The 20992-nt window shown below is 39.8% G+C and overlaps 1 protein-coding gene across 1 annotated transcript in view; it reads right to left on the reverse strand.

The window, feature by feature from the left end:
• Fgl1 (fibrinogen like 1) overlaps positions 1-17969 on the reverse strand; it is a 25179-nt gene extending 7210 nt beyond the window's left edge. The window contains exons 1-5 of the mRNA XM_021170513.1: positions 17882-17969; positions 13778-13857; positions 13064-13250; positions 4098-4257; positions 3285-3382 (exon numbers count right to left, since the gene is read on the reverse strand). Of these exons, the coding sequence (XP_021026172.1) occupies positions 3285-3382; positions 4098-4257; positions 13064-13250; positions 13778-13840 (508 nt within the window). The 5' untranslated portion in view covers positions 13841-13857; positions 17882-17969. The remainder of the gene's footprint in view (positions 1-3284; positions 3383-4097; positions 4258-13063; positions 13251-13777; positions 13858-17881) is intronic.
• Positions 17970-20992: the final 3023 nt, after the last annotated feature.

Raw genomic sequence — 20992 nt, forward strand, 5'->3', positions numbered from 1 at the left:
AGTTTCTATCCAAAGGGGAAATAAATAGTTAAAACAAATTTAACTTATTTGGTATGCATTCTTGTTTGTGTATGCTAAAATTGATAAGGTAGAAAACAAATCGTTAAATATAAGAAGAGGTACTATGATGACTAAAGATTCTAGGTGATTAAAAAAAAATTATGTAAAGCCAAATTAGTGGAGGAGTTGCTACATCAAGTCACCCACTTCCTTTCTTCCATTGTCCCTGTTTGTGAGTGACGGCTGATCTTCCTTCTGAAGCAGAAGTATTATTGTTAAGAACTCATCAGCCCAGTGTATGGCTGATGCCCATCTCCTATCTCCACCCCCAGTGATGGGCAGTCAAGGGCCTTTGACCTTGTGGAAACCTCTACCATGCACCCCACCTTTGCCTACACCTACTGTAAAAAGCTGTTCCTTACCCCTCCCTCAGGCTTAGCAACAGAAGGGCAGAGAAAGAAAACACTGAATGGGTTCAAAAGCTGTTTGGCTGAGAATTCTGGATTCTCCTTTCTGGGACAAGTATGGAGAGGGGTGGTTTCTTCAGATGGGGCTCTCTGAAAGCATAAATTTACCTCATAGGACCAAGTCAGTGACAGGGGTGAGCACAGTAGGACAGGAAATGTCAGTTGTCCCCAAAAGTTTGTGTCAGTGAAGAGACAATACTCCACAGTCTTAAAAAGATAACTGTCTGAATGTTTTGCCAATAAGTGAATAAACTTACAACTAGAGGTCATTTCTAAATGTATTATTATACATTTATTTATTATAATGAATTATAATTTTAATATATAAATATATTAATACAAATTTATATAAATATATCACATAAATATAATAAACTATTATAATAATACACTATCAGACTATAACAATTATCTTATTAATTATGATAATTGCTGACAGTTCCAATAGGGAGGAAACCTTAGGTAATAGGAATAAAGCTATGTTAGGGGCAATTTGAGTAGCTTAACTGCTGTCAAAATAAAAGAATATAGGGACAAAGGCAATTTCTATTGTTTGAGCTATGATATGTTGAAAGATATGGAACTGATACATCCATTTCTCCATACTGCCTCAGAGCAATCAGTTCGAACACCAAATGAGAAAACGAAAGGGGCAGGGGTGTAGATGTATGATAGAACAACACATGCCATGTGCAAGGGCCTGGTTTCAACACCCAGCACCAAAGAAGAAAAGATGAAGGGCAACCAGATTTGTTGAAAATGCCCATGCCAGCAAAACATACATAAAAAAAATTACTTGAGAAATAACATTGAATTTCATATGCTTGGAATGACACAGGATTCCAGCCTGGGATTTCCAGAGCTTAAACAAAAATATTATTCTATGGGCTGGTGAGATGGCTCAGTGGGTAAGAGCACTGACTGCTCTTCTGAAGGTCCTGAGTTCAAATCCCAGCAACCACATGGCACAACCATCTGTAATGGGATCTGACGCCCTCTTCTGGTGTCTCTGAAGACTGCTACAATGACTTATGTATAATAAATAAATCTTTGGTCCAGAGAAAGCAGGGACTGAATGAGCAGAGTTGACCTGAGTTATCAGGGTTGACTAGAATGAGCAGAGGTCCTAAAAAAAAAATTCAATTCCCAACAACCACATGAAGGCTCACAACCATCTGTTCAGCTACAGTGTACTCATATACATAAAATAAATCTTAAAAAATATTAATCTATGAAAGAGATAGAATTGCATGATAAACATTACATATTTGACACACACACACCTCTTAAAACTATGATAATTTATAGTTTGAGGGAAAGGAAACCTTCTGTAGTTTTAGAGAGCACGGATCACGGGGGAAGGTATGACCTATCAGGACTGTACAACCTCTTCAGCCTCTTATATCTCCAATATCCTTGTCATCAGTAACCTACTGATGACCTCGAATATAGACTTCAGCAGTTGCCTGAGCTGGGCTGGAACAGTAAGCCTGTGTGTTGCCAGTGTGAACACACTGAGCACTGTTCCTAGATGGGGCTGACTGCAGCCTCAAGCTATAAGCAAGGTAAGGAGAAGGATGGATGGAGGCCAAAGAATATAAAAAATAAGTACCAATGAGTTGTTATCAAACATAAAGCTGTATACAAATATCGGACTCTGTAGTAACACAAGTGAGTATGTATGGGAGAATTGTATAGGGGTTCAAAATTTACATTAAATTATCTATTTTATGCTTTCTGTTATGGTCTAGGAGTTGCTTCACAAACCATAAGAACAATCTCAGTTAGACAGGGATGGTTTATTGAACGCATACCCTGATACTGGTCAGACCAGGGATGTAGCTCAGGATATCTGAACTGTGACATCAAACATTTCCCAGAGCAGGCTTATTAAGGAAGAAAACACACACACACACACACACACACACACACACACACACACACACACACACACAAATACTAATGAGACCATACGCAGGTGCTAGAAGTTCTGCCTGGTGGTCAGTTCTGACTCAAACCTAACAGTTCCTGTTGACCTTTGATTTGATGGGTCTTACACAAAGCTTTGTAGAATTTCTTAAGATTAGCAAACCTCATATAGAACATTCAGAACATACAGAACAAAACATACAGGGCACAGGCATGTGGTCACCGTGTCCTTGCTCTGAGCCGAGTCACTTCTCTGTGTCAGTGACTGACAGGCACGGAACAAAATGGCTACAGCTATGCTGGGGTAGTTGGGTCAGACCACACCATTTTCAAGACTTCTTCTTTTTATATCTATATGTAGGTGTCTGTGTGAGTAATGCCACATGTGTGGGTGCCTTCAGAGGCCAGAATTGAGCACTGGATTCCCTGGAGTTCGAGTTACAGGCAGTTGTGGCCTACCTGATGTGGGTGCTGGGTGAAACAATGTAAACTGTTGAGCTCTGAGTTTTCTCTAGCCCCAAAACTACTACTGTCTTTCAGCGGCTTATTACAAGGTATTATTGTGGTGATAAATTTTATATACACACACACACATACACTCAAGTCTTTAAAAGTGTTTTTGACAATACGTTTCCATTCAAGGACTAGAAAATATACACTAGAAAACTGAATATTCCCTACCAACCTAGTTTCTCTTTCCTATTTTAAGCAACATTTTACAAATGGGATTATGGCTCAGCACGAATCATTACATCTAAAAAAAATCATGACAGATATGGAGTTTTTTCTATTGCCTATGATCTAGTGGGAAATACTGCAGGGGTTTGGTTTCATAGTACTGGGGACTGAGTCTAAGATGTCCCTCTTGCACGCCAGCACAAACCTTACCTTGAATAGTTAGCAAGTTAATGTTTTTGTTACCCAGCCAGTATTCGCCATTGTTTTGGACAAAGTTTCCAAAGCCATTTTCATAGTCATTCCAACCCCTGAAAAGTTTACACTGAATGTTAGTTTTAGCAAAATACAGACAGACACCTGCAGTGCCTAAGTATCCCTCATAATGTCTCATCTCTAGTATTCTCCTGAGTAGCTTACTCATTTTCAGGTACTCAAAAATGAGAACGTTTCTGTCACATGAATAAATCTGAGACATAAGAAGGCTTAACCCGGGCTGGAGAAATTGCTCAGAGGTTAAGAGCACAGACTGCTCTTCCAGAGGACCTGAGTTCAAATCCCAGGAACCACAGGTTAGCTCACAACCATCTATAATGGGATTCGATGTCCTCTTCTGGTGTGTCTGAAGACAGCTACAGTGTACTTATATACATTAAATAAATAAATAAATAAATAAATAAATAAATAAATAAGGTTTAACTCACAAATATCACATATGCTATGCCAAAATAATTACTTGTTAAAACCAATTATCTGTTGGACAGGCAGTGGTGGTGCAAGCCTTTAATCTCGGCACCTGGGAGACAGAGGCAGGTGGATCTCTGAATTGGAAGCCAGTCCAGTCTGCAGACTAAGTTCCAGGACAACCAGGACTATACAGAGAAACCATGTCTCAATAAAACAAACCAAACAAAACCAAAAGAAACAAATAAACAAGAAAAAAAAAAGACAAAACTCAAAACAAAATGAAAAGCAGAAAAGCACAGCCTTCCCTGACCCAAAGCCCCCAAAACAAGAAGCAGTTACCTGTTAAAGTTCTCACTGCCATCAGATCGTCTCTGAATTACAGTCCATCCCCCTCCATCAGACATGTCACAATAAACAGAGAATTCTGCCAGGCTCTGAAGAGGTTTGATTTTGTAAAATCCACTCTGCTTAAATCCGTCATTGTAAATCTCTGAACAATCTGTTTACAAAAACAAGATAATATAACATTTATTATGTCTTTATTCCTGAGAGTCAGTATCACTGGAGACAGATAAAATCGAATGAATGCGTGAGTAGTTCTTAAAATGCTGTCCTGGGCATCTTCTAGTGGATATTCAGAAAATCCTGTTTTCTTTGCTATGATTTACCATTGACTTCTTGATCATGAGTTTGGAATGATAAGGGGGAAATGAATGAAATGAGGAACATTTATTATTTTTGGAGAAAGTAGGTTAGAAACAAACCACTTATGGAGCTGGAGGGATGGCTTAGTGGTTAAGAGAACTGGCTCTTCTTCCAGAGGTCGCGAGTTCAATTCCCACAAGCACATGGTGGCTCCCGACCATCTATCATGTGGTCTGATGCCCTCTTCTGACATGCAGGTGTACATGCAGATAAAGCATTCATAGACATAAATAACAAATAGATTTTTTAAAAAGTCACGTGTACTCAGCTTCTGCTTTGTACTTAAGTGGGACAGACAACACAGTGAAACTTAGCTGCCCAATGAACTAAACCATGAAAATATAAATGTGACAGCATACAAATATTACATATATGTAATGTAATATACAAATGTATATTTGTATATGTATATACAAATATTACATATATGAAATATTTTGGCTTAAAGTCTTATTGAATATTTGGGACTGAACACCAAACAGTAATACTGTTAAGTTTTTAGAATCTTTCAGTTTCACTACATCTCTTTTAAATAACTCACATATTCTTGGTTGTTAAAAAAACCTGCAAGCTTTTACGCTTCCTTTCATTCTTGCCTTTTTCTTTGCCATGGTATTTCTTTGTCTTTTGAAGTTAAATAGCTACCAGTTAGTCACCAAAAAAGTAATTATTAGTTTTGTTTTGTTTTGTTTTTAAGTCACTTAAGGTAGGACAAGCTAATACCCACTGGGGCACATGCTAGGCCACTGGTTCTCAACCTGTGGGTCGCAACCCTTTTGGTAACTCGCCAAAATTATCTATATTAGAATTCATATCAGTAGCAAGACTACAGTTATGAAGTAGCAATGAAAATACTTTTAGGGCTGGGGTCACCACCTGTGAGGAACTGTATTAAAAGGTTGCAGCATTAGGAAGGTTGAGAGGCACTGTTCTAGGCCGATTTGAGCAGATTTGGAAAGTATGAGTACGTGTTATATAGGTGCCCCGGCAGCTTGCACAGGATTGGAGCAGAGCCTACTACAAAAAAAGTGATCTCAAGAATAGCCAGGCACAGATTTCTGAAAGTAATCATATAAAATCTCTTCTATATCTTACGTTTATCCTTTTGTTACTTTCCTCTTTAAAAATTGTCTTATGACTGAATTATATAAGTCTTCTAGAGTGTTTTAAAATTCTTTAGTTCGTTGTTTTGATGCCACATTGTCAGCAATATGAAACATATTGTATTAAGAGTGGGCAGTGGGACTCAGGAGAGAAAATAAATAGACTTCACAAGGCTGACTTCAATCATGGTCTACCGTTGGTGAACTCTTGATCTTTGGAGTGATTTAGGCTTTGTTCATGCATTTCTTTTCAAGATTCAAAAGCACAAGTATTCTTTATGTGCACTGGATTATAAAAGGGGTCCTGTTAGGTAACTAAACAAGGAGAAGATGCCCAAGTACAGTCCACTCAATGGTATTTAAAAGCTTATGTCTTGCGGTCAAGTATATCGTAAAAGACTTTCATTAAAAGCATATTTTCCCTGGGCTAGGAAAGAGCTCCTTGTTTATAGTTGATCTCCTATCAAAAGAGCTGAGTAGCAAAGACTCACAAAGTTCAAACTCTTTTCCAGGAAAATATGAAAATGATTAACTTGCTTTAGAAAATTTTCACGAATACGGGGATTTTTGCCAACATTTTCTGTTTGTAGCTGGAGTTATAAGCTGTTGTGAGTTGCCTGACATTGGCTTTGGGAAGCAAACTTAGGTCCTTTCCAAGAACTGTATGTGCTCTTAAGCACTGAGCCTTCTTCCCAGCCCTTTATAGGACTTTTAAAAAGGCATGATTTTTAAAGGCTCAAGTGCCACAAGAAAAAAGCCCATGAGAGCTTCTCTCTGCATTACTCTGACTGTAGAGAAATAGTTTCCCCTGTGTGCAGAAAGCAAGCCACTTAAGGAAGACTGTGGTTAAGCTTCAGCAAGTAACATCCCAGCTTAGCAAGAGTATCTTTTTCTTCTTGTTGCTGTGGCTGAAGCTCAAGGTTGAAAACTTAAGACTGAAAAGGACTCTCCCCCGCCCCGACCATGTTGATGTTTTGGTTTGTATGTTTGTTTGTTTGTGAGAGTGTATGACTATTCCAGGCTATCCTATTTTTACTAGTCCAGTTAACTTAAACTTCCCGACCTGAATTAGTTTCCATAGCACTGGGATTACAGATGTGTACCATCACTCCTGGAATACCTTGCATTCTGAATTTTCTTTTTAAATGTTAGCAACAGGGGTCACCTATGGGTCTACAGAGAATTCTGGGACATGCCAGAACTAGCCTTACCATAGTTAGCCTCATTCCCAGATGACAGAGGAAGAAAAGTGACAATGAAAAACGATACTGGCCCACAGGAGATTACAATGCTCTTGTGACACAGCGTGAATGGGATGCTACCTCTAAGAGCAAGGAGGACAGTAGACGGTAATGTCCATGCATATATGGCATTATTGTTTTAGGCTAAATGTTATATTAGAAATCTCAACTCACACAATCCTGACAACAAATAAAAAGTTCCCATTTTATGAGGAGGGACATGAAAAACAGAGGTGGTTAAGTAATTTGTCCAGGGACCATAGACAGTCAAGGGGACTTTGAACTGGGTGTCTAAGAGTACACCTTAGCCACTACCCGTACTGCCTCAGGAAGCTGCCATGGAAACTGGAAGCTTCCGTAGAAGCCATTGTAGAGCATCCCAAGTCATTAACCAAACAGACACCCCCGAATGTGAGTTTGATACAATAAATTTTAATTCATAAGTCATTAGCCCCCACATGTTTAAAAAAAGATAGTTTAATTATATGGTGTGAACATATGTGATTTATACATTATTTGCAAAAATTACTAGGTTGGATGTAATTAGATGTTTGCTGGCATATGATGAATTATAGTTCAGAGAAGTAACTAATTTACTAACAGTATAGTGTCTTATAAATAAAAACAAAGACAAATAATTTATGCAAATCATATGCATGAGCAGACTGCTTAAAATTTAAGGACACCAGAATATAAACTTTGTTATATTATAGTACATTTCAAGTTTGTTTTTAATTAATTATTTTTTAAAGTTTGAATTAATGTATATGGGTATGTATATATGTGTACCATGTACATGCCTGGTGCCTATGAAGGCCCATGGAGAGTGCCCTAGAATTGGAACTATGGTGTGAGCCACCATGTGAGTGTAGGGGATTGAACCCACATCCTCTGTGTAAGAAAGTACTTTTAATTACTGAATCATCTTTCAGCCCCTATATTACATTTTTATTAAAATTTGTACTATATATTGATTGTGTGTTAGTTTTTGCAATTATACTAAAAACCAAAGGATAATCAAACCATATCTATATTTCTGATTTTATTTCCTCTTTTCTTTCATGCCTGGACCACATATGAAGACCATTAAATGCAAATATATTGAGTTATAGATTTATTTTAGGTGTTATATCCAGAAAGTCACCTAGAATAACCATTATTCATTTTATCACCATAACACACACACACACACACACACACACACATACACACACACACACCCTACCATATAAAACTTATTGACTTTACTCCTGTTTGCACAGTCACTCTTGCTCTGACCTTGACATTTTAATTTTCCAGGAACTGACTTCTTGCTTTATTCCTTAGTGCCTGTTGTTTCTCAGATCTGCTCCTGAGCACTCTAAAGACAGAGACTGAATTTCTTTAGCACCTAAGCCTCAGTCTTTCCTTGACTGGCTACCCAGTACCTATAACCACTGAGTGCGTGTGTGTTTGTATATATATACATATATGTGTATATATATGTATGTATGTATATATATATGTGTGTGTATGTATATGTGTGTGTATATATATGTGTATGTATATATATATGACATTATCTTTTGTAATATTTCATATATATATATATATAATATATATATATATAGTGTAATTTGATCCTATGTGCTGCAGCTTCCCATGTTTTCCCCTTCCATCTCAGCCATAGAATGATATTTGGTGAGAAGTCTGACCTGATCCTTAAACATTTTCATCCACATCCAGCAGCAAATTTACAATTATTTTTTGACCTGCAGTGATGCTTCATTAATTAGCCTGGCATAGAATGCAGGCACTGTTTGTAGACAACTCCGCATAGGTCACTTATATTTGTACACATTTTTTTTTCTACAGAGTTTATATTCTAGCCTATGTTTAAAGCATACTTGTTGCAAGATTTTCCCTGTCCAATCACATTAGGGCAGTGGGAGGCCTGTGATTGGACAGGAAACGGAAGGCAGAGCTAGGAGTTGGGGAGACAGATAGAGAGGTCTCAGGAGGAGAAGGAAGGAGGAGAAGCCAACATGGAGGCAGACAGACAAGAGGAAGATGCTGATCCCGTGTGGTTTTAAACAGCCACACGTAGCTAAGATTTTTCACAAAGTTAGAAATATTGGGATAAAGCTTTTATCATTATCAATTGACTCAGATTATTGTATTAGCATCTTGTAAAGTGTGATTTTATTATATAAATCTGATTGGATAATTAAGCTTAAAGAGTCATGTTTCTACCGGGTAATTAGGTGTTGAGACGGCTGATCATGGGATGTGTGAGAAGTTGTGTGGAAGTGAGAGGTACTCGGGACCTCCCCAGAGAGATGGTCCAGCGGGGGCTGGAGAGTTAGTAAACAGTGGGACTGGGATCACGCAGAGCATAATGTTGTGGCCCGCCAGTATCAATTTGGGGTTGGAGAATTGAGGAGTCGATTTTTTAATATTTCCCGCAACACATACTTGTATGGCAGACAGCCAGATATTGAGATAACATCTCCTCCTGGGCAGACATTGCTCTCTTTGCTGCACACTTGTAGAATCCAAAATAAGTTCAAGACCACCCAGCCCCTTCCCTTGTGAAGGGACTTCCCAAACTGTATAGTTTTAGTGGTCAAAATGGCTAAGCCTGCAGCTGCCAAAACAAGATTAGCTGTTCTCAGAGAAATAGCTATAACAAAAATAACAGCTCTCAGAGAAATTCCCCTACCCTGCCCCACACTGAATTCTGAGAAAAACCACAAACCACCCTGACCTTGTCGCTAGAACTCCCTGTGACATTAATAGCTGTGACGTTAATAGCTGACCCATAAGTTCAAAATGTACTGCTGCTTTGCTGATAAACCACCATAAGGGCAGGCAAAGTGAGTCACTAGGACAAAAGTAGTCACTATGCAAACCAACCAATGCCTGAAAAGGCTACTTGCTACACCAATTAGAATAAGCCAGCTACCCTGTTGCCTAAATCTGCCCCTTACAAGGTATAAAAAAGTGTGTTCTTTCTTTGTTCAGGGCCTTTCCTCTTGCCTGTGTGCTGAGGAGGGTCTCCAACATGTTGGAATAATAAAAAAACCTCTTGGGTTTTCAGTGATGGCGATTTCTGTGGTCTTTGTGAGTGAGGGTCTTTTGATAGACTCCAACACACTAAAATAAAGATACCATCTACCTTGGAGGCTAAGGTTAGACATCTTTAACCCTTTATAAAATACTGGAGTTTCTTCATCCCAGAATGTCCGGTTGTGATATAGCCTCATAAACTGCTCACATGAGACCTTGGGATTTGAGAAGAAGGGATATTAATGTAAACATAGAACTTATACCTCTGACCCATTAGCTGTAGCTCTCTGCAAGATCCATACAGGCAAGCTCGTTAGTTTGCAAACAGAGTGAATTCTCAGGCCCCTCCTAGTTTTTGATAAGCACCAGCACTTTAGAAGGTCATCAGCTCCTCTGAATGACTGGCCATGGCAGATAATCACTGTCTTTTAAGAATATTTACAGAGTCTGATTCCTTGAAGATGTGGCCCGACCCTTCCTTTTCTGTCTTAGATTCTTTGTAGTTTCTTAGAATATAATTTCTGTGTTTTTGCTCATGGAACTTCTTCAAACTATCCCTTTGTGTTTTCTGGGTCCCTTTAGCCTGAAATATCTTCAGTTCCGTTACATGTTCTAGAGCCCCAGCTATCCTTCTGTGGTATCTATCCTACTGCAAGTCAATGGCTCAGACCTTCTCTGATCTTTAAAGAGGAATCGAGAATGCCGGGTGGTGGTGGCATATGCCTTTAATCTCAGCACTTGGGAGGCAGAAGCAGGCAGATTTCTGAGTTCAAAGTCAGCTTGGTCTACAGAGTGAGTTCTAGGACAGCCAGGGCTACACAGAGAAACCTTGTCTCAAAACAAACAAACAAACAAACACAAAACAAAACAAAAACAAAAGAAAATTTAAAAAAAGAAAAGAAAAAGGAGGAGGAGGAGGAGGAGAAGGAGAAGGAGGAGAAGAATAATCTGGGTAAACATGAGCATTTTCCTGACACCGATGCTCTATAGTTCTCACGACTCTAAATCCCACAGGTGGTTTAAATGTAAAATGTCCCATAGACCCATGCATTTAAACACTTGGTCCTCAGATGGTGGCCCTGTTTTCAGAGACTGTGGAACTTGCAGGAGGTAGAGCTCTGCTGGAGAAAATGGGTCCTTAGGGATGGGTTTGAGGTTTAATGCCCCTCTCCACTACTCTTCACTTTCTGTCTGCTGCTACAGATGCAGTGTGACCAGCGGTGTGGCCTTGCCGCCATGCTTTCCCTGCCATGATGAAATGTATCCCCTCAAACTGTAGACCAAAATAAATCCCTTCTTCCTTAAATTCTTTCTAGGCAGTTATTTTCCTCAGTGGTGAAAGTACTCCCCAAATGGGGAGGTTTTATTTCTGTAAGACTGACATGTCTCTGACATCTACTTTTTAATATAGTCAGACAAATTTCTCAGTTTTTATTTGTTCATCGATTCCCATTTCTTCCATCAGTAAACATGAAGGGCAACTGTGTTTCAAAATGCTGATAGTCAATGGTGGTGGTGGTGGTGGGATGGATAAAATGCATTGACTGGGGTTAGAGAGATGTTTCAGCCGTTAATAATTCTGGCTGCTCTTCAAAGGAAGATACCCAGTACCAATGCGGCAGCTCATAACTGTCTGTAACTCCAGTTCCAGGGGATCTGACTCTCTCTTCTGGCCTTCATGGGCAGCAAACATGCAAATAATGCACAGGCATACACATTCAACCAAAACGTCCATACATATAAGATAGTAATAAACATCTTTAAATGCATTGGATATCCTTCTAAATCCTACACCAGTTACTTGATCAAGCTAGACTTGATATTCATAAGCAGAGAAATTAAAACACATAATGTAGTACAGGGCAGAGAAGACTGAACAAAGAGCTCTAGACAGACTCCTCTTTGCTTCTAACCATCACCGTTTATTCTTACAGAATCCATTCCTATGTCCAGGAAATCAAAGGGACATTATTCTCTGGGGAATAGCAATGGGGGCAGTGGTGTTTATACTGTGCTCTAAGTTCAATATCATTTCATTTCTAGGAGATAAATTTTGCTTAATCAAAAGGAAAAATGTCAAACCATTAAATATACATATTTAAAACCTACTCTTATTTTCCTTAAAAATTAGTTGTTTTCTTTTCCCATCATTTCATTCTAGTCATTTATTTTTCAGAGGAAAGGACCAGGTATGGTAGCACACACCTGTGTTCCAAGCTACTCAGGAAGTTGAGGTAGAAGGGCTGCTTTCACTCAGAAGTTCAGCCCTAGACTAGACAACACAGAGAGACCCAGTTCAAATAATCAGAATGAAAAACTACATACACATGAAAGGAGAAAAAACATAAATAAAAACAAAGTTTGAATATAAATATTCTCAACTATAATCTGTCACTTATAGGTGAATATTTTATAATATATTGTCCTGCTTTCTTATTAAGATACAGGAATTATCAGATACTATTCATAACATAAACTCTATGACACATACTAGAGAGATTAGGGTAAAATATAAAAGAAGACATTTTAAATTGATGAAGTAAGTCATGTTGCTAATCATTGGAATAGGCATAGCTTTCTTGCAAAATGTGAACTCAGTTGAGGGTGGTAAGAGGCAAACCTGAAACCCCAGCTGTCTTAGTTTGGGTTTTATTGCTGTGAAGAGACACCATGACCAAGACAACTCTTATAAAGGAAAACATTTCATTGGGGCTGGCTTACAGTTTCAGAGGTTCAGTCCATTATCATCATGGTGGGAAGCATGGCAATGTGCAGGCAGACATGGTGCTGGAGATGGAGCTGAAGAGTTCTACATCTTAATCCAAAGGCAGACAGAAGGGGTCTTGTCTTCTCCAGGCAGCCAGGAGGAGGGTCTCCTCTGCACTGGGCAGAGCTTGAGCATTAGCAGACCTCCAAGCCCACCCCTACAGTGACTCACTTCCTCTAACAAGGCCACACCTCTTAATAGTATCACTTCCCTTGGGCCAAGCATATTCAAACCACCACACCAGCACTTCCTGCCCAGGCAGGAAGACTGTTAAGTACCAGGCCAGCCTGAGCTATATAGTGAGATCCTGAGTTGAAAACAAAACAAAACAAACAAAGCTGAACAAAGAAAAAGCCCAAAGTCACTGAATGTTTAGCATCATCATTACCTATGAATGTTTGACACAAAGGTAGAAACATTTAAGAAAAAGCCGGTTCTGACCTGCATACTGCTTCTTGCCTCCAAGGTCAATGAAACTGTTCTCCGATCCTTTATCCAGAAACTGGACTTCCTTCTCATGCAAGAGCTGTGCGATCATGGTCTGTTGTTGTTTGACCCGGGTCTCAAGCTGGTGCACCTGAGCCCTGAGCCTCACCTGCTCCCGCAAGCAGTTCTCACTCTCAAGGGCCTGAAAGGCAATGTGTACCTCATGGTCTTGGAATAGAAATGTTGTTAACCCTTGATGCAGTGTTGCCTCCCACTCCTATCTCAGAATGCTATTTCAACTAGGGAGCCATTTTATTTTTCCAATAACTTTGAATAAGTTACTCCTTTGTCTTTTGGGACTTATAGATGGAGACACAAGTTCATTGAAATCACCTTCAGATAATCTTAGTAGTATATGCCAATGATGGTCAATATTGGCCCAAAACCAATGCTAACTATTATAGCCAGTTTTGAATGCCTGATATCATGTGAAGAAGAAATAACACAGGCAGCTTAAAAACATTTCACTGACTTGTTGTGGGTCCTGATTTTTTTTATTTTTAAGTGTTTAAATGTTACTCTGTGCCACATGTCTCCACAGAACTCTCTCATTCCTTCCACCCTTAGGTTTTAGTAGTGGCAAGATAACAATAGGTTCTCTGGAAATTAAAAAGAAACTCCATTTCAGAGCAGGCTGTACTGAGATGACAGTCTGCACAAGAGGCTTACCCAGCTTTCCCTTCCCATCATCAGAGCAATGGCGACCAGGACGAAGCTGCAAATCTCCCCCATTCTTCCCACTGAGAGAACTACAAGAAAAAGAATTCCTCATGAGACCAGATTAAGTTCCAGAGCACCTGAGGGTTAGCCAGAAATGTATCCTCTATTTACCGTCCAGCCTTCTGACACACACAACGATGGGAGTCAACCCCATCGAAGCTTAGCAATAAATAACTGAACCTGCTCAATAACACAGACACACAAAAGGGTTCAGTTTCATCAAGGCCTCAAATGCGCCGATTCAAGAGAGTCTCTCCTTATACAGAGAGACCTGGGACCATATTTTGGCCCAGGCTGAGGAAATTTTGAGACAATATTCCTAGTTTATTTGGACATGCAGGTGCTAAATGAATACCAGATAACGATGTGAAATACTAGTCTTTTAAGAGGAGAATTATTTTTATATTTAGAAGAAGAAAGTTGTAAGAGGAGGCTGGTGTGCACTGTTCTTTTTTCTTTTTCTCTTGGTATTGTTTGTTTTGTGGTTGTTTGTTTTTCTAAGACAGGTTCTCACTATGTAGTCTCCTGGTTAGGCTGGAACTTCCTATGTATGCCAGGCTGGCCTTGAACTCACAGAGACTTACCTGTCTCTGTACCTACCTCCCAAGCGCTGCACACTGTCCTGATATCTTAATATGTAGGCAAGAAATCATAGCAATATAAGATTTTTGTCCTGCATTATTAAATTTGTGGGAGAAAGCTAACATTACAGCTGCTGTTTCTTTTCCCTCTCACTCCTCTCCCCTCCTTCCCCTTCTTCTCCGAGGTCTCACTATGCAGCCCAGGCTAACATCAAGTTCAAGACCCTCCTGCTTCTGTATAGAAAGAATACCCACCTGGCTTCCATTCACCAAGGTTGCCTTTTTGACAGCTGAAGATCAAAGCCCAGGGGCCTTGTGCACTCTAGGTAACTTTTCCTCTGCTGAGCTATACCTCAAGCTCTTTAAATCAATCTGGAAGCCATGACTCCAGTTGAAAATATTTGCTCATACTCAATAACTTCTGGCTGCCGCTGCAATGCTGAGGTTTTCATAAACTTTAGAAGCGAACAACAACAACAAAAAAAATGTTCGCACAGTTTTAGTTTTTATACACAATGCTGGAGTAAAAGTATTTATCGATAGAACATATGACTGCTAATCTCTTTCACCAATTACCTTATCTACCTTTTTGTAGCAATATAAACGGTTCCTAAATTGTGTTACTCGCTGGGACCTGTAGGGAGGGTGGGAGACATGTAGATGACAACACAGATATGAAACAGAATGGGACACTTCAATGTCCAAAGATTAAATTCTATGTCTACAGGTGGTAGTATTAAGACTTTAGAATTTTGTTGCATTCTGTTCTGTTTGTTGTTGTTTTGTATTTATTTAGACAAGACTCTCTCTATAGCCCAGACTGGTCTGGACTCCCTCTGCTTCCCAGGCTAACCTTGAACTTGGGGCTACCTCTTACTAAACTAATACTACAGATGTGAGCCACTAGACTGTCTTGAAGGCTTCCAGGTGATTCCAATGGGTAGCAAAATTTGAGCATGGTGGTTTTACTTTTAAACAATTATTCAAGTCCACACCTACAAATAAGGAAGGTCTCGGGTCCCCTGGCATCAGTAAAAAGTAGTCCTAGAATGTCAAGGGCATTGATCAATGGAATACATTTAAGGACCCATATAGAAGCCCAGCTTCCCGAAGACACCTGAGTTTTGATAAAGAGGCCAACAACACACATTTGAGAAAAGACACCATCTTAAAAACAAAAACAAAAACAAAAACAAAAGGTACAAGTCAAACTGCATCACTAAGTGTAGAGGAATCAAATTGGATCCTTATCTCTCACTCTGAACAAAACTCAATTCCAAAGGAATCAAGGATCCCAATGTAAGACATAATACCCTGAACCTCAAAGAGGTCATTGGCACAGGAAATAACTTTCTGAGTAGGATCCCAGAAGTGGAGGAATTAGGAGCCCCATGAAACTAAAACGCCGTGGCAAAGAGCATGATCATTTGAGTGAAAAAGCCGTCCACAGAATAGGGCAAATCTTTACCTGTTTTACATCTGACAGAAGATTACTATCTGGAGTATACAAAGAACTCAAAAAACACCAAGGAAACAAACAGCCCAACTTAAAAAGAAAAAAAACAAAAACAAAAACATGGAACTAAACAGAATTCTCAGAAGTAAGCTATACATCTAGATGAGAAACATTTTTTATTTCAACAGAATATATTTATTCGTTTAATTTTTAAATATAGCAAAGGATAAAAATCTTAATTTAATACCCAACACTTTATTTGACGATCTTAAAAGCATTGAATTCTCGACAGCTGTACATCCAGAGAAACGTTTTTGTTTTAATGTTCAACATGCTTGGCCGTTAGGGATAGACTAATTAAAACTACTTTGAGGTTTCATCTTATCCCAGTCAGAATGGCCACGTTAAAGAAGAAGAAAACAAGCAGCTTGCATGGATACAGGAAAAGAGGAACTTTTATCCACAGCTGGTTGGTGGAGGGAGAATGTTGGTTTCTTAAAAAACCCATTAATGTTATGCAAATATGTTTTTGTTTTAATCCCAGGTGTGGGGTATGGGATGCTTCAGATTGTCCACAGCAGCTAACTATGATTCGTCTTGTGGTCTGGCACGGGTGTGATTCTGCCAGCTGAAGATATTTTATGTTTGGAATTCCAGGAACTCTCGCGAGGCTAGAAAAATGCCCTAGCTCCAAGAGGCTGCGGCAGCTACTGGTCTCTGCTGCTGCTGTTTGCCGGTCCTTCTTGTTGGCTGGATGACTGCCTGTTTCTAGTTGTAGATATCCTGATGGTGGAAGATTGGTTTTCCTCAAAGGAACTTGATGCCACTACTCATCAGGAAGTAGTCTAAAGAGACCTGTTCTCCTTTCCCCTCTAGCCTTCTTTTTTGCCTACCTGGGATTGGGCGGTTGGATGGGATTGGGTGGTGAAGAGTGGTAGGTAAAAGAACCTAATAAAGTAGCCAAAAAGTATGGTTACAGGTCGGGGTATAACTGGTCCAGCCACTATGTAAAGGTTCCGCAAAGAGCTAGACGTAGATCTACCATGAGATCCAGCTGTATCACTCTGGATCTGATACCCCAAAGACTCTATAGTCTGCTGTTAAGGTATGAGTACACCGCGGTCATTGCTGTTCTATTCATGGTAGCCAGGAAATGGAAGTGGCCCCAGTATCTAACCATGATGAATGGATAATTGAAAACCTAGTACACTGACAAGAGTCCTACCCACGAGAGTCACATTCTACCACTGAACTGCACCCCACACACACCTTCTTAAAATGATTTATATCACATAAGAAAGCCTATCTGAGAGCAGATATTTGAAGGTAATTTCAATGGATACCTTTATAATCATTTGAAAGTATAATGATTTCTAATTCAAAATACCTAAAGCAAAAATACTACAAAAGAAATACAACTAGGCATAGTGAATGATAAGAACCAGGGTGATGTTATATAAACTAGATGTACCAAATAAGGATGGTTTACTAACATGAATAATGAAGACTAGATTGTCAGTGCAGCTGTGTCCAATCGCAGAATGTTTTATTGATTTTATCATCTCCATCAGGGATTTCTACCCTGCCTTTGATCATTCATTCAGTTCCCAGATAATATATATTCATAATTATTTATATTTTTAATATATTTTACATTTATAATAAGTCTTAAAAGCACTAGAGCTGGGCAGATATCTAGCCTCTATGCCTATTTCCCTGCGAACAACCCTGTCTTGCCATATTTCGCCTTGGCCAGTCTTACCCTAGTCTGTTTTTAATTCTGTAGGCTGAAACGGAAAGTTCTACTGTGAATTCCCATCTAACTCATCCGAAATACAAGGAGACTAGAAGCTAATTACATTCTAAATCTCTCCTCCAAGTTGCAAGCAACTCTGCCTTATTGTCAGTCATCCCAATCTCTCTCAAATGCCAAAAGGTTACTTTCTGAGTCCTGGTGTCTGTCATTCGCTGTCATGAAAAAGAGTCACCATTATTACAGTCCAGATAATAACTTACCTCAAGTCAAAATGAATCAGGACTTAGCTAGGCTCAGTCCATCCACACAGAGCCTCCCAGGAACTTCTAACTGAAGTCAGAATTACAAATGGTTTTCCACGTTATTTGATTAGAGGCAGGCAAAGTTGACTCTGGCTCTAATCCAGAAACAACATGAGGAAATCAGTTTTACTGGAAGGAATAAAAAAAAAAAAAAAAAAAAACCAGCTGGAGGGCAAGCTCCAATACTCTTTTTTTTTTTGGTCTTGTTTTGTTTTGTTTTTGAGACAGGGTTTCTCTGTGTAGCCCTGGCTGTCCTGGAACTCACTTTGTAGACCAGGGTGGCCTCGAACTCAGAAATCTGCCTGCCTCTGCCTCCCAAGTGCTGGGATTAAAGGCATGTGCCACCACCACCGGCCCCAATACTCTTATATTCTCAATTTCCCCTCCGTGCAGGACATTTTATTGGATTACATATCTTTATGTCAGTCTTTTATAGTTGTGTTCATCCAGAGAATTTTATACTTCATCCTAAAAGCCAAGCGCATCTGAAACTTTGCCTTACAGATAGATAGTAAAGTTAAGAAACTGCCGGCTGCAAAGGAGGAAACTAAAGTATCATTTCAACTAAGACAGGGACAGAGGCTGTGTTTTTCTTAGCACCACCACAAGCTTATAACGGACACGATGGATCTGTCAGTTTACTTGATCGTTTTTTTTTTTTGTTGTTTTTTTTTGTTTGTTTGTTTTTTCGAGACAGGGTTTCTCTATGTAGCCCTGGCTGTCCTGGCACTCACTTTGTAGACCAGGCTGGCCTCGAACTCAGAAATCCGCCTGCCTCTGCCTCCCGAGTGCTGGGATTAAAGGCGTGCGCCACCACGCCCGGCTCTTGATCGTTTTTTATTATGAGTTTTCTTTATTCTTGAGAACTTCAGATATGAAAACATGAGATATGACCATATCTACTTCTCATTCTCCTCCAAGTTTCCCCATGTCCTCTACAGCATGTCATCTTCCCAACTTCACTTTTTTTTTTTTTTTGATACCACCCTAAATTCCCGTCAGGGCAGCACATGTGTGCATGAATCTGGGACTGTTCATTAGTAACAGTGTTCTCTGATATGTAAGATTGTGCCCCTTCCTGTAAGCATTAGCCATGCTCTGACTAGCTGTTCTTTTTGCCTTTAAAGCCTCTGGAGCAGCTTTTATTGTGTAAAAGGTAACTTTTTCAGTTCCACTAATCTTGTGTAACCATCTCAGACTGGAAACCAGGTGATGGCTTCTCTTCGTTTTGATGTAACGCAAGCAGTTGTTTGCCATCTGTTCTGTTGCCCCTATTTCTTAATTCAGATTCCAGTAAAAAGTAGAGTATTTCCCTTCTGTCCTAGGTGAGTCCCTGAGCAGAGAGCTTTGCCTGTATTTGACCTTCCCATTAAACACTTTCTGACGATTGACTTAGAAAATTTGGAAGTTCTTATAGAAAAGTTAGTCCCGATGGCTTAAAAAAAAAAAATAACAAAGCAATGACATTTAGACTGAAGTGATCTACACACACAGGAGGGATGAAGTTACGGCATTTGAAATAGTAGAGAATTCAAACCGCTGATATTAAAAGGAAAGCGTGGGATTTTAAAGCTAACATGACAATAACCACTGTGGTGAAGTTAGTATTTTGAATGTATCTTTCTGGTATCTTTCTTGCTTTCTCCACACTCAAAAAAAAAAAAAAAAATGACAAGCTCTACTGTCACAGGCGTCTGCAGAGGACACAATAGTAACTAACAACAAGAAGTGCCACATTCGCTGCAAGTTCTACAGGCCAAATAGAGTAAGAACAGGTTTTCCTTTGCCTTTCGGTGATGCCGAGGATTAAACCTATGGTGTAGCACATACTGAGAGCCTGCTTTACCTGCTATATACCCACTGCCAAAGCTGTTAGAGCTGCATCGACTCAGCCCCCAACATCCTCCTCTGCTATCAGCTGTCTCCTTTTCAGTGGGGAAATGGGCACAGAAGTTTAAGCAACTTGCCCAAGGTCACACAGCTAGCAAGAGATGGAGCCAGAACTCAAAGGCAATCTGGCTCTGAATTTGTGATCCTCACTATGAAAACTAGGTTATGCTGTCAAGGACTTGGTTCAAAAACACTGTCCTAAAAGAAACTCAGGAAAAGCTATAACAAGACAGTAAGAACAAAATGTTTGGTCGATGTGCTGTGGAGGCATGCCCCAAACTGCCATTTGTAGGGATTTGATTTTGGGGTGAGGGGGTGCAGAATAGTATAGAAGAATGGTCATAAAGATAAGAGGTGGGCTCTCTACTGTGGCATGAGTCACAAGTTGGGCCAGCCAATGGTTGGCCATTTCCTCATCTTCGGCCCCAATCTGTATCTCTATACATCTTATAGGCAGGACAAATTATGGGTCAAAGGTTTTGTGGGTGTGTTGGTGTCCCCCTCCCTCCATTGGAAGTCTTGCCTGGTTACTAGAGGTAGCCATTTCAGATTCCTTATCTCCAATTTCTAGGAATTTTAGCTAGGGCCATCCTTATAAGTTCCTGGGAACTTTGGATAAAGATAGGGGAGATGGAGGAAGGAGAGTGGAGGAGGAAGGAAGGGACTGGGAGGAGAAGAGGGAGGGGAAGCTGAGATTGGTATGTAAAATAAATTAATTAATAATAATTTTTAAATGATCAGAAATGTTGAAATAAATTTTATGAAAACCCTAGCAGCGAGTTCGCTACCCGCCCCAATAGTCTAGGTTCCCAAATGAAAGGCACACACAGCCTTTATATTTTAATGTACTTTAATCAGCCCAATAGCTAGGCCACACTGCCTAACCTCCACTACCTCCCGCCAATAATACCGAGTTACTACTTACTAAATTCTGTGTTGTATCTTGGCTGCCCTGGACCCAGCTGGGCAGCCCTCTGGGCCGTGCTCTCCCGGCTCTTTCACATAGCGGCTATGCCTCTCTGTCCTGCACTAATCTCAGGCATAGTGTCTCTCCTCTCCTCCACACTCTCCCAATGTAGGACCTCCTTCTTTCCTCTCCTCCAAGTCCCAAGCCCAGGAATCCTCAAATCCTTCCCACTTCTGTCTGCCCTGCCCAGCTATTGGCTATTGGCATCTTTA

Source organism: Mus caroli, chromosome 8 (genome assembly GCF_900094665.2).
Source record: "Mus caroli chromosome 8, CAROLI_EIJ_v1.1, whole genome shotgun sequence".
Classification (NCBI taxonomy): Eukaryota; Metazoa; Chordata; class Mammalia; order Rodentia; family Muridae; genus Mus; species Mus caroli.